Below are 13,970 nucleotides of genomic sequence, written 5' to 3'. Positions count from 1 at the left end.
TGATCATTCGGCACTGTAAACAGTTACCAAGTATAACGAAGAAGCAGAAGCGGTTCCGTAGGATATGTTTATGTTTTGGCAACGGTAGAACTCTGCAGGCGGGAACTCGTCTGGTCTGTATCCCCCCCCCCCCCCCCCTTCCCCAACGGCCCTCGCGTTCATTCAGTACACAGTTCATGTAACTCTGGCCGTCGATGATGCGTACTAACAACACAACAAAGATCGAGTATTCAGGATTCTTGAGACAATTGGCCCTTCTAAACCCTCGGTGAAAGTTTGCAGATAGGTTAAAATGAAGAAATAGTTATTTTCCATTTATGAATGATACAGTATTTACTTCAGTTCCGAGCAGCGTTATTATGTTCTGTTCATAATCAATTGCTGTGGTAACGCGGCTTGTGACCAACATTAGTGCAAATTTATATTGTAGTTTATTCCTGCTAATTTACAATTTATAACGATTTTCTGTAACTGTGTCCGAGCCCATTGATTTGATTGTAGGGTTCAACGCGCCGACGCTACACAGGCGATGAGGTGCGCAGTAGTGGAAAGCTCCAGATTATTTTGACCACATGGGGATCTTTCACACGCGCCGAAATCGCCTGAGCGCATTACTTTGTGGCTCAGAACACCGAAGCTAAGTCCTCCCCAAATGTTATTAGGAGTGCGTCCCCACGTTCCGCAACAGCCCGACACTTATCCGAAATTCTGTTCGCCTTTAAGTAAAGCAAGGTTAAGAAGATTAAACTGCTGGAAAGCATGTTGGGCATCGAAGCAGCTTGGTAGGGGCGACGAAGTGACGCAAAGCGAGTTGAAGACAAACTCGGCAGCAGCGGCAGTGCCTGAAGCAGGCAAGGCAGCAAGGTCGCGCGACGTTCGCCTTACTTTTAAACTGCCGCCTTAAAAGTCTAACGTAAAGAGCAGTGCGCTCGCTGGGTTATCACGTCCCAACCTGAACCCTAATCCCACGTCTATATTAACCGTTGTATGCCGCAGGAGTCTACGAGTGTTGTATTGCCGCAGGCATGTTTTGGGTCGCTGCCGCACGTGCTTACCTCGGCGGCGACCCAATACACGCCTGCGGCAATACAACAACGGGTATGAGCTGTCACTTTACAATAATATCACGCAAATATATAGCACTATAAAAGAAGTATATACGACTATGCCTCTACACCCTTGCACCTTCACGCATACGTGGTAAGGAATAATTCAAGCGCTCTGACAACACCTCAGTGCCACTCCGCTTTGTAATAGCACAGGCGTGTGAAATTTCAGCAATCACACGTACGCGGTCATTAGAAACAATTCACTAGTATAAAGTGCCGTTTTCGCAGTCCGCAAGTTTCCACGGACGGTTACACAAAACAGAAAACACAGAACGTTCACGCAGGCCGCGCCCTCGTTAAGAACGGGCGGGGGCGAGAAGAGAGCGCGTCTTCGCTAAACTCACCGCTGACACCAGCACCGACGACAATCACGGGCCCTCCGCCTCTATCAGCCATCGCTCCGTTTCAGCCTCCGCACTTCCCGCGCCGCACGCAGCCACGCTCACAATGCACACACGGCTTGAGAACCGCGCCAGCAGTTGCTGTGCTTGAAGCCGACGGACGCGCGCGCTCCCACACCGCTCGTGCGACGAGGGCAGAGGCCGATGCTGTTGCTTTTTTTGACAACCGGCTCCAGCGACGCCTGTCGGAGAATTCGGGTAACGCGCTCCTCGCCTTTGCGTTCACTTTGCGAACGCCAGGACTACACCATGTTTGTGCTAGTTACCCAGAGGCGAGATTCACTGCTTTCGGTTGGGATTGGCCCTCTCCACCTTTTATTATATATTGGATAAAACGGAACTTTCCCTGCCGAAGTCTCGGTAGTGGATGGCGGTGGGTTCTCGCCAAGCATTTGCCAGTTACGTTTGGCGTGCCTCAGGGAAGCGTCTAGGGACCCATTCTTTTTTTCATGTATGTGAACGATATATTCACTCCTAGCCGTCCTGATGTTCAAATTAGATCGCTTACTGATGATTGTTTAATTTTAAAAAGGTGACGTGCCGGTAGGACCAACGGAGCCTAGCGACTATACTGGAATGGCGCACAACATGTTCAAGGACTGAAAAATCCGAGAAAACTGTGCTGGTTCGCGTAAGCAATAACAGACGACCATTTTTATTCACGTATAAAATTAATAATGACACTCTAAGAGATGCCACAGCATACAATAATTTTGGATTACCAACCATTACACGCTTTCGTGGTCCCCACATATCGAAAGCAAAAAGTAGAGCAGATACTCGCAAACTCAACTTACTGAGACAGAAATTTAAATTACGCCATTTGATGCAAAGTTTCTTGCAACAAAACTTTTGTTCTGCATAAAATTGAATACGTGAGTGTAGCTTGCGATCCGCAATGTCAAGAACATGACCATATAACTGATATGGTGAGAGGCGGGCGGTGCGCTTAATATTAAAAATACTATAAGAGAACACATTACCGTCATCAATAATGGTGAAAAAAAAAGATTCTAACTTAGAGCAATGCACGAAAAAAACCACGATTAAGTTTTGGTTATTGCTTTATTACGACCAAATAAAAGCGAATGCCCGCGCATTTATTCAGGCATTTTTGTCACGCGTACCGAGAAATCGGCATGAACATAACCTATTTCCCAATTGAACCGCATTAAGCTTTTCAGGAATTCATATTTCACGCGAACTAACACCGATTCGAATTCACTCGCCTGCCTGAAATAATTGTTTCATCAAAGTCGGCACGTCCTTTTCACAATGCGTTACTTATGAATTTTGAAGTGCAAACAACCACTGAAGCCTCATGTCACATTTATTTTATGTTTGTATTTCGTCATTCTCAGAACTGTAGATGTTTTACTGGTTCCGTGTTAATATCATAATTGTTAATATCACATTGAAATTGTACACCCGGTGTGTTTCGGGGGGACGGTTCTTTTTGTTTCCTTCTTTTGCATCTTCCTACTTTATATGCATTGAAACGTATTATACGTATTTTTATATGTATTGCTTTTATATGTATCCCACCCGCATGATCCTTCCGGACAGCAGTATACAGTAAATAAATTAACTAAATAAAAATAAGTAAAGGACATCACCAGTATTCATAACCGGTCGGCTAGTTGCTTTCGTTTCACAGATTACAATGACACCGCGAAGCGCGTGGGGGAGACGAAGGGCGATAAATATTGACGACGGACGAGCACTCAGCAGCAAAGTTTTCTTTGTTAATGTGGAAGAATTTCTTGCCGGATTTCCCAGCGCACCGACGCTGCAACGCCTTGTACCTGCAAAAAATTGATAAATGAGGAACAGATTTTTTAGCTATGCTAGTTTAAATGTGTATCATTAACAAAAACACAAAAAACAGGATAAATACGAAACGAAGCAACAAGCCGCCCAATAGAACCCAATACAGCTATAAATACCGCAGTAGACATTGAAAGTAGCCTATTGAACTGCTCATATCCAAATCTTGCTCAAAAACTCCCAATTAAGAGAAACAGCGTAGGAATGCTGATAACTTTAAGGGCAAAAAGGGAACACTTTAAGGGCAAAAAGCACATAACACAAAGGCACGCTGCTAGCACCACCTACTGTGCCAGGAAAGATTGCACGCCACGCGCACGCCCTCCCCCCGCCCCCGCACAAAAGAAAAACATGCAACGAAAAGCATAAAATTAAATGCCCAAATTATTCTTTCTGATTGTAGCCTCTGCACAAGATCTAATCATTCGAATCGATGCAGACGAATTTTTGTTCCGGGAGATAAAGCGAAAATTGGGTAATTCAATTTGCCCTTTTTGGTTTATTAAAATGCTACACTTCACGTTTTAACTATAAATGAAAAAACGAGTGTAGACAGAAACGCCCACATACGACTTGCAGTCAATTACCAAGTACAAGGTGGTGGTTTGCTAAACAAGGTTACATCTCCGCAATGCCAAAAGTTAACACAACGGAATACGGCGACATATTCCGTGACGCTATCGTCAACGCTACGCTCCAGTTGGGACTGTGACGCCGTGTTTTTTTGTTGTAGCAGAGGCCAAAGCGAAAACGCCGGTGTGTTCGAGATTTGGGCGCAGGTTAGAGACCTGCATGGGGTCAAAATTAATCTGAAGACCTCCACTACGGCGCGCCTTCTAACCTGCGTAGTTTCGGCGCATTAAACCCCATTACGTGCGCCCCTTTTTCCACAATGGTACATTATCTGTGCGCATCGTTTATTTTTTCACTCGGTGCCTGTTTCACACGGGTGGTTGCTTCCCTCCGCGAAGGGACTATGCGGTCGCCCATACTTTTGAGGCGATGGCTTAAAATGTCCCATTCTGCGCAAAAACGTCGTCGTCATTGTCGTCGTTGTTGTTGTTCAGTGGGGAAATGGCCGCCACTGTAAAGAGTAAATAGATAGATACATGAAACTAAAGTGATGAAGAGTAAATAAATAAAAAAAAATGTCTCCAATCCACGCTGTGAAGGTGCTTGGAAAGCAAAGCTGTAAACGACGGTGCAACGACCGGCGACCGGCCATGCGACGAAACTTGAATTGACGCATGTGGCTCTACAAAGGGTGAAATCAGAGATTCTGCCAGCCGTTACCTAAGATACGCGCCAAGAGCGACCTCCCCCTCACCAGCCTCTGAATCGAAAACACAACCGAATCGGTATTCACCAATATAGAAAACGAAGTCCCGCTTGAGATCTTCTGGGGTGAAGCCAAACACACTTTCAGAAGACACCCGTTGGGCGAGAGGTGGTGCAAAACGAAAACTCTGTTTGCACAGTCAATAGCACGGAGCAAGATGGTCAATAGATTACGCGATCCTGCAGAAAGCATCGTCTGGGGAGACACTACGGCACTTCCCTGCAGAAATGAGGTTGAAAAGGCTGACCCCAGAGCAAAAATTAGCAGTGGCTTAGCTAGGCTATGCCAGGATATACGTCATCATTATCATCATCATCACCAGCCTATCTACGCCCACTGCAGGGCAAAGGCCTCTCCCATTAATATCCAATTACCGCGGTCCTGTGCTAACTGCGACCAATTTACCCCGAACTTCATCTCATCTGCCCATCTAACTTTGTGCCGCCCCCTGCAGCGCTTGCCTTCTCTAGGGATCCACTCTGTTTGCCTTAATGACGCACGGTTATCTAGCCTTCGCATTACATGCCCTGCCCACGTCCATTTCTTCTTCTTAATTTCTACTAATATGTCCTTAACACGCGTTTGTTCCCTTACCCATTCCGCTCTCTTCTTGTTCCTTAATGTTACACCTATCATCTCCCGCTCCATTGCCCGCTAAGTCGTTCTCAATTTAGGTTGCACCTTCTTAGTGAGCCTCCTTTCTGCCCCGTATGTGAGTACCGGTAAGATACAGTGGTCATACACTTTCTTCAGGGATAATGGTAGGCTACCATTCATTATCTGAGAATGTCTGCCGTATGCACCCCACCCCATTCTTATCCTTCTAAATATCTCTGCCTCATGGTTGGGATCCGGGGTCACAACTTTGCCTAAGTAAATATTGTTGCGTCTTAGTAGACGGAGGTGTAGACAGCAGGATGGCGATGTGCCTATTTATTAGGCGTAGCGCTATACCGAAGAGTAGAGGCACCACGGCGAGGCTCAGCGAAGATGGCTGAATCAGTCTGGCCCGTGAGCGGTGGACCCACACATTTACGTCGTCGTCATCAAACATTTGGCTGGCCAAGAAGCACGGCACGTAGCACTAACTGGGGATTGAACTCTGCACGGCAATTACGCACACAGTTAGCAGGGGGGATCACACACATGGCGAGCAGGGCATGTGTGTGCGCGAGTGCCCGCGGACCTGGCCCACATCATGTGGGGCTGCGACGAACAGTGCGCGCGCGACGGAGGCGACCGCCTCCCGCCGGACATTCGCGAGTTGATCGGCTCCCCGGAGCACGGCAACCAGCTCAGGGCCGTCCAGCGGCTCGAGGAAGCTCTGGCGCTGCAACGGCGAAAGGAAAGCCAGCGCCCCTCGCCTCCCGGCCCCCGCGGGGGTCGAGCGGACGGCGACGGCGCGGGCGATCCGAGTAACCCGCGCGGCCGGCCGGGCACGACGCCTCGGGCTCCGCCCGCTACCTAGCGCAGGTAGTTAGACGAGGTGCGGCGAAGCCCTGCGTGGCCTGACCCGCACCTTTCTCGCAGGACGAATCAATAAAGGTCATTTCTCTCTTTCTCTCTCGCGGCTAGACAAATATCCACGTGACAATATATTCTCTTACCACTTCCACTGCATCGCCACCTATCTCAAACCTCTCTGCTCTCCCGAGGTTGTTGTTCATTGCTTTGGATTTCTTAATATAATATACGTAGGATATACATTGCGTGAGCTAAGGTTCAGCAATCCAATCCAATCCAGTCCAGTCTTGTCCAGTCCAGTACAGTCACTGCTCCTCGCGCACGCGCAGCATGGCTCTCCAGAAGCCAGGCGAAACGGCTATGAAGCGCCTCCGGCGCAGCGTCAGACTTCGCTAGTGCGCAACGGAGGCGCACAGCTTGGCACGCGCCGGGGCCAGTGCGTCTTCCGCGGCTATGACGCCACTTGCACAGAGCGGCGAATCTGCAGACCCAGTTCTACACACACCCGTACTTCAACTGGATTGGATTTTCAATCCAATTCAATGCAATCCAATTTAATCCAATCCAATCCAAATGCCATTCAAATCAAATCCAATCCAAAACTATTCTAATCAAATTCAATTCAATCGAATCCAATCCAATGCTCCTCGCGCGTGCGCAGCACGGCCCCTCAAGGTCCACGTCAAACTGCTCAACCTCGGCCAGTGTAGCTTACGCTACAAAATGCTTATGCTCACAGTGGTCTGCAGGTTCGCTACGGGCTTGTAGTTTTTATCGGAGGCAGACATTCGGGGCGCACAGGCCAACAGTAGGCACATTTCTCGAAGGAGCAATGGCCGCTTCGCTTTTCGGAGTTGCAGTATTGCACGGCTGACAAATTCTAAGAAATCTTCGAACGTCGGCATAAAGGCTTGTCCAAAAAAAAAAAAATCCCGGAGAATTCTTTTTGTTATTTCTGGGAATGGTTGATGACTTGGTACTCCTTCATGAGCCTTCTGCTTTCCCACGTCTCTGAAAGGATGCGGAATAGCGATTTGTGAACAAAACGTTGCTGGCAAAACGCTGTCTTTCGAACAAGGCTCAAAATACCAATAAGAAATGGCGAAAACGCGGAACATTGTAACGCCCTCCATTTCCACAAAAATGCAGATTTTGCGGAAGTAACACTATTCATCGTTACAGTAGGATAAATGGAGATAATTGGTCAGACAGAATTTCGAAACACCAGACATGAAGGAAAATAGAAAATATTATTTTTTTTGCAAAATTGATCTGATAAAATTGAAGATATGCATGTTATACACCCCCCCCCCCCCCCGCCAAAACAAAAAAATAAACACCTAAGAAGGAACAAAAAATCCGCTAAAAGATGCTCACAACACGAATAAAAATTTCGAACGTGGCGTACCGTTTAATGGCGTTCATTTCCCCAAAAATGCCGATTTGAGGAAGTAATACCTTTAATTTTTATATTAGCGCAAATTGAGATTACTGATCAGGCAGAATTAAAAAAAATGAGAAAAATATAAGAAATCAAGTTTTAGAAAAAGGGCCGGACAAAATAAAAAATATGCACCTTATGCATCTCCCGAAAAGGCATAAGAATAAACAAAAAATGTCCCCAAACGGGCGTTCCGAATACGAATAAGGAATACAGAAAATGGGAAACCGTGTAACACCCTGTATTTCTGCATTAATGCAGATTTGGCGGAAGTGACACATTTAATGGCTATAATATCATGAAAGGGGATAATTGATCGAACAGAATTTAAAAAACCCAATAAATGAAGTAAAAAGAGAAAAAAAGCAAGTTTCACAAACAGGGTCTCGCAAAATCATAAAAAAATTACACCATCTCCCCGAAGGGAACTATGTGGTGATGCAAAGCATGGAGGTTCCGTGTAGGTTCCACACAGGAGCAGAACCGGCGCAGGCGGTGTCTCGGAGCAGACTGAACGCCGTGCAGAGCGCGCACCTGCTTTTATACAGCTGGAGGAGAGGAGAATGGAGGAGAGACGCGCATGCGCGGTTGAGGTGTGGACGGCGGAACAAGGGAGGGACATAGCCCCGACCATGAGATGGCTCCTGGGGCGGTATTCTCGATTTTTGTCCCTTTTGCGTCCCTTTCGAAAGTGTCCCTTTTGAGCGAGCCCTGATTGGCTGAAAGCAAACGACCGGATGTGACGTAACGCGAGCGCGGCGGACCTGTTTGACCGCGGCTGCTTCGAACAGGCGATTTGAATTTCAAACAACAGACGGTTTTTGGAAGCAGCCATGAATGTTCCGATTATCGCCTTGCTGTTGTCTCGCCGGCAGAACAACCGGCCAAGAAGCAAAGCCGACGCGTTCGACATGCCCGAAGAAGCATTTCGCCATCATTTCCGCCTCTCAAAGAGGACCGTGCGGTGGCTGTGCGACGAGCTCCGGGACGAACTTGGTCGGCGGAAGCGTGGGATCAGCGTCGAGGAGGAAGTGTTATGCGCACTTCGTTTCTTCGCTACCGGTGGCTTCCAGTCAGCGGTCGGTAGCGAAGAAACGATATCGCTGTCGCAGCCATCGGTGAGCCGGTGCATTCACGCCGTCGCCAAGGCCATCACGCGTGTCGGCAACCAGCAAGGCTGGGTACGCTTTCCGCGCAGCCGTGCCGAGTGCGCCGCCGTCAAAGCCGGGTTCCTGCGCCGCGGCAAGCTGCCCGGTGTCATCGGGTGTGTTGACGGCGCACTCGTGGCCATCTCGGCGCCGCAGCTGCCCGAACCTGAGCGGCAGGCGTTCTTCTCCCGCAAGGGATATTACGCCCTGAACGTGATGATTGTAAGTACACACATGCCCACGTCATGCGATTTGAATCATACGCTGCCAGCTTGTGTAGCGTAACCGAGGGCGGCCTGGCAAAAATCGGATGCATTTCCCGATCGACAGGTTGGCCAACCGAAAGATGCCGTAAAAAAATGGCGTACATCGTTTGCATGTTGATATAACACGGCAATGCGTTTGCGGTTGGAGGTGGAGCCGAGCCGAAGTGTGTTTACAGTAAACGGCTATAACTCTCGTGTTATCACAAGTAGCCCGACGCAAATTACGTAAGAATTGGACGCTAAGACGCCTGCACACACGTTAAACCGGGCTTCTATTGTGCCAAAACGGTTAGTAGAAAAGCATGAAAGAGGAGCGGGTCTGGATGAGGTAATACACGCATGGATCTCATGAATGGCGCATCAGAATAAATGTGATCATTCGTAGATGCATTTACTTAGTGCACGAAAAAGTGGCGCTTTCACGTTTCTGTGAACTTTCTTCAGCGTAGGATGGTAGATGAATTTTTGCTGAATGTTGCACGTCGTTCTGCAGGTCTCTGATGCCAACATGCGGATCCTCCACGTGGACCCTCGCTTCCCGGGCTCTTGCCACGACTCATTCGTGTGGCGCCAGTCGGTGTTGCGGGAGCGCTTGCTCGGCCAACCCAACAGTGGAGACTTCCTTCTAGGTGAGCGAGAGCATAAGCGAGGCAAGGAAGTTCGTTTGGAGGGTGGCTTTCGTGTGCCTTGCAGGCCGAAAGAGAGGCAAGCAGGCACGTGTATGTTGCCCGCGTGCTTGAAATGTACCGCACCCTTGGTATATCTTGCCCGCGTTCAAATCAAAGGACAGCACGAGTAAGCGTGTTGGGCAGCCAAACAAAGTCGCAGCTGGATGCGTTCGACACAAAATGGAACAGCATTTCCCTTCGCCATTGTGGCAAAAGTCTTATATCCACCGTAAAAAATATCCATGGAGGTCAGCCACCACCGTAGACGAATATAGTTCAATTCAGAACAGCCGAGGGTACAGACTGACCTTGCTGACGAAGAAAATAAACACTGAACTACATAAAAAGTGTCAGCTCGACTGAGCGGTGATTAAGGTTTGCACAAAAGCAACATGAAAATTTGTGGTCACAACAGCTGATGCTGTGCCACCCTGCATAAACTGGTCTTATGTATATTACCTAGGGCAGCCACATTTACAGAGGTCATTTTACGTCTGCATACACCAAACAAAGTGGGTATACGAAACGCGCAATAAAAAGCAGACATTGCACAGCACCACGAGCAAACCTTTGCATGCTGCAAATGCAGCTCCGCCATGACGTGTGTGTGTGCAAAATTGCAGAAGGTGCTGGCGCACTAAGCTGTGGAGTAATGTAGACAAGAATTTGCGTAAAAAAACAGCGTTTATGGTTATACCTATGTGTAGGAAAACCTGTTAGGGTGGTCTCAGAACAGAAATGCACAGTGCTTGAGGAAAACTTGTACACCCCCCGTCAGAAATGAACAAGTGGGGTCATCGTGCAGACTACAACATGCAGTGCTTTGCCGTGTGACTATGCCCCATCTAAACTTTGCCAAAAAGTGACCTGTGCACTTCAACACTTGCGCATGCAGGTGACAGCGGCTACCCCCTGGAGCCATGGCTCATGACTCCTGTTCCTGGGCACCCAGCAGAGAGCAGACCTGAGGGGCGCTTCAACGTGACCCATGCCTCTGGACGAAGTGCTGTGGAGCGCTGCATAGGGCTGCTGAAGAGTCGATTCCGTTGCTTGCAGCGGTATCGCACTCTTCATTACCAGCCAGATCGTGCAGCTACCATCGTGGCAGCCTGCGCAGCGCTCCACAACATAGCGCTGCAGTCGGAGAGTGCCTACAGTGACGACAGCGACGACGAAGGGCGCAATGACAGCCAGGGCAGCAACGACGGTGGGCAGGTGGGGCAGGCAACGCGAGCCACTATGAGGCGCCGTTTGTTTATGCAAGGAAAGGCTGTTCGGGACAGACTGGTGGCCGCCCTTGCAGCTGCCCCACGACGGCAACACCTTGCCCATCTGCAAGCAGTACGCCGGCGTGTGTACAGACACGCACGGCAGCAGTAGGTGTCGTAAGCTTGGGCTGCATGCCTGCATCGAAGGACCTCCGAAGGACATTGAAGCAATTGTCTATCGAGTGCCCTAGTGTAAATGCATAGGGCGCAGTTGTTAGTGAGAGGTCGATTGGCCATTGAAAGTTACCGTGTAGCATAGGCAGTAGCCACAGTACTATGCGTGATCTCATGTGGAAGATCTATTAACCGTTGCGGTCACCGTGTTTTTATATGGGGGTGCGACTTCCTTCAGTGATTTTCCCATGCAAGCGGGAAAAGGTCATGATGCAGAGTGGCTCGGCTAATGTTGAAAACATGTGAAAGTGGTCTGTTGCAACATCTGGATGTGAAACAGTGAGATGTCGATCATGAACATCATTGCCAAATGGGCAGCGGATGGTTGTCGTGCGAGTCGCCACCCTAAGTTCTGTGTTACTGTGGCGTAAGTCACGTCTAAAAGCTAAAGATAGCTGGTGTCATTTCACTTCCCCATTGTGGCACCTCCTTGTTTTAACTGGCCAGGCAAAACCAGAATTCAGTCACGTGGCGCCTTTCGGAGACACGATTCCACTTGTACAACTATTCTAGAAAAATGTAACTTTTTTCTTTACCTCTAGACACCAAAAACGGCACAATCGGGGAGTATGGAACCTTGCTGCAGTGGATATAATAGTTCATGACTGTAAGGGTTAATATACTGGGGTTCTAAGCGGGCATTAGTGCTATAAGTTTGTCCTAAGTTTGGGATTTACCGTTCCGAAACTACACCGGAGCTATGAGGTGTGCCATTGTTGAGGCCTCCGGAATAATTTCGATTGCTAGGGGGTCTGCATCGTGCACCGACATCGCAACACAGGGGCGTTTTTTGCCTTTTGTCTCCATCTGAAAAGTTGTGGTCGTGCCTGTTGGCTTAGCAGCACAATGCTTTGCCACTGAGCCACTGCTGCAGGTTCCAAAGCACTGAATTGAGGGGCGAAGTAGCGCATATTACGTTACATGTATCTTTGCGCCAGTGCGTCACTATAACACCTCTGGCCAATACAATGTCCTAGTTGTGTGCCTCCATGTGACAAAAAGTTGGCTTTTCATGCTCTGGAGCTGCACCTGGGTCGTGAGACATGCTGCAGTGGAGGGCCTCAGATTTATTTACACCACCAGAGAATGCAGCGTGCCGAACTGGCAACGGGCAACACAGGGCGTATTCCACTGCATGCACGTGCACAGCTTTTGATTCACATCAAACTAAATCTTTTTTCTTGGAGGCACACCTCCCAAGGTAGGGAAGTGCACATGTGATCTTCCAATCATCACAGGCTTGCCGTTACACCCCCCTAACGAGCATGAGTAGCAAAAATTTCACCATTGTACTTGCTCAATGCTCTGTTGTTGCAGTGATGAGGTCTTGTTAGTGAGCACACTCACCTGGGCTGCTGCGCGGCATCAACTCAGTTTGCCACACTGTCTGTCCATCAGCGCTGCACTGTACGGCTGTGCTTTGGGTGCAACCTACCGATTGTCTGTTTGACGAAGTGCCAGCACGCGTTGACAAACACATTTTAAGTGCTGTAATTGTTAGGTGAGCCGTTGCGCACTACTTTGGAACGTGCGGTCGCAGCTGCTGAGGTAACGAATAAAAGGTCTGATACCTGCTCGGTAGGAACATGCATGCACTGCTCGTTGCTGTGTACCAAGCGCCCAGATACCAACAAAGCGCAACGGGCCAAGCTTGCGCAAACAGTGCCGTAATTGCCTGGCCAGGACACTCACGTTTTGTTTGATGGCAGCCATCATTATGGGCCACTGTTCCATGTGTCATGCCTTGCAGTGTTTTTTTTCGCCCAACACGTAGCTCGCAGGCTGTTTTTGTGGATGTACACTTCCTTTTTTTTCATCCTGCCACTTGTGTTCAAAGTGGGAATGCAAGCACATGCCACGTGCAGCAGAAGCTATTTCACTGGCTCCCGTACTCTTGGTGCAAAAGGAGAAAGCGACTACCGTGCATAGTGGCTGTGGGAGGGAAGGTAAAAGAGCGTACAAGTTTGGCAAAGGACCAGCGGTGCAGTCAGGAGTCCCCATGGCAGGGGAACAGTGTATGCGCATTGCAAAGGGCACAACTGAGACAGAGCGGTGTCTGAGGCGGAGGAGGGGTGTACTGTGGAAGTCTGTATAGGCACTTGCAATGGTGATTATTGCTTGGCCTTTTGTGCCGTGGTATCCACTGAGAGCTCAGTCACTTGCGGCAGGACAGAGCAACACGTACCTGAATGTGTAAGAGGACTGCCAGGCAAAACCGAGCGGGTAATATTTATCATTTTGTGTTGTTTTTTGACTGAAAATGTGATTTACAGTGTTGTCCTGTTAGTGTGTTCGCGTTATTTCAGATTTTATGTACTGGGGTTTACATGCATGTATTCTTTTGCGTAATCTGAACCCAGCCGAGGACATCCTGATTCCAAGGTGTCAGCAGAAGCTCTGAATTGCAATCGCAGAGTTTTATTTGTGCAGTAAAAATAAGCAACACTCATAATGTTTACTGGTGTTATTTCAAAATGCTGTTCCGGTAGTGCGTAGTTCTTGTTTCAGAGGTGATATGTGCGTGTGTCCTCTATGCATCCCTTTGTTTTGTATGACCTGTGCCTGGGGGTGGAGAGGGTAACTTCGCGTTTTGCTAATAGCTCCCCGCCAAGCTGTGTGCCTTCTTGTGGTTCATTGTTTTGTGTGACGATATGTGGTGTCTTCTGCCTTGAGGTGGTGTCTTTGTGCTCTAGATTTATTAAACTTGGCATGCTCATTTGCCGAGGGCACCTGCTCCCTAACCACACATGTATTGTATTCTGTTCGCACTGTCATCATCACCATCATCACATATTATACCCTTCAGGGCCCCTTGCGGGGCATTACATAAGGGGGGAGCAAGTACAGTAATTCCACAGCAGGTGA

The 13,970-nt window shown here is 48.6% G+C and overlaps 1 protein-coding gene across 1 annotated transcript in view; it reads right to left on the bottom strand.

Moving 5' to 3' along the window:
• Positions 1 to 1,663, bottom strand: part of LOC144179431 (amine oxidase [flavin-containing]-like) — a 121,642-nt gene extending 119,979 nt beyond the window's left edge. The window contains exon 1 of the mRNA XM_077707783.1: positions 1,454 to 1,663. Coding sequence (XP_077563909.1) covers positions 1,454 to 1,505 — 52 coding nt within the window. The 5' untranslated portion in view covers positions 1,506 to 1,663. The remainder of the gene's footprint in view (positions 1 to 1,453) is intronic.
• Between the last annotated feature and the right edge of the window lie 12,307 nt (positions 1,664 to 13,970).

This window comes from Haemaphysalis longicornis, unplaced genomic scaffold (genome assembly GCF_048455015.1).
Source record: "Haemaphysalis longicornis isolate Haplotype H1 unplaced genomic scaffold, Haemaphysalis longicornis Haplotype H1 scaffold_4, whole genome shotgun sequence".
NCBI classification, from domain to species: domain Eukaryota; kingdom Metazoa; phylum Arthropoda; class Arachnida; order Ixodida; family Ixodidae; genus Haemaphysalis; species Haemaphysalis longicornis.
The sequence above is the reverse complement of the archived record's forward strand: the minus strand, read 5'-3'. Positions and strand labels throughout refer to the sequence as shown.